The 476-nt window shown below is 42.9% G+C and overlaps 1 protein-coding gene across 1 annotated transcript in view; it reads left to right on the top strand.

Moving 5' to 3' along the window:
- The window catches only part of LOC106302766, a 3434-nt gene that overhangs the window by 735 nt on the left and 2223 nt on the right, over nt 1–476 (top strand). Inside the window, exon 2 of the mRNA XM_013739207.1 lies at nt 8–460. Coding sequence (XP_013594661.1) covers nt 8–460 — 453 coding nt within the window. The remainder of the gene's footprint in view (nt 1–7; nt 461–476) is intronic.

Raw genomic sequence — 476 nt, 5'->3', positions numbered from 1 at the left:
GCGACAGCTTCCAATATGCGGTGGCATAAGGAACATGTGACTCCGGAAGGCGAAATGCATCACCCATCTGATGCTATAGCGTGGAAACATTTTAACGAGGTATACCCTGGATTTGCTGCTGAAAGCCGGAATATTTATCTATGCTTATCGACCGATGGATTTAATCCGATTGGTATGAATGGGGAAGCACATTCCCTTTGGCCCGTTATTGTAACTCCATACAATTTACCGCCGGGAATGTGTATGAAAAGAGAATTCCTTTACCTTTCGGTGCTAATTCCTGGACCCAAACACCCAAGGAAAAGCTTAGATATTTACCTTCAACCATTGATTGAAGAATTACAGATGTTGTGGAGGGATGGTGTGGAGGCATATGATATTTCAATGAAAGAAAGATTCAAAATGCGAGCAGTTTTGATGTGGACGATAAGCGATTTTCCAGCTTATGGAATGCTTTCAGGTTGGACGACTCATGG

This window comes from Brassica oleracea, chromosome C7, assembly GCF_000695525.1.
Source record: "Brassica oleracea var. oleracea cultivar TO1000 chromosome C7, BOL, whole genome shotgun sequence".
NCBI lineage: Eukaryota > Viridiplantae > Streptophyta > Magnoliopsida > Brassicales > Brassicaceae > Brassica > Brassica oleracea.
The sequence above is the reverse complement of the archived record's forward strand: the minus strand, read 5'-3'. Positions and strand labels throughout refer to the sequence as shown.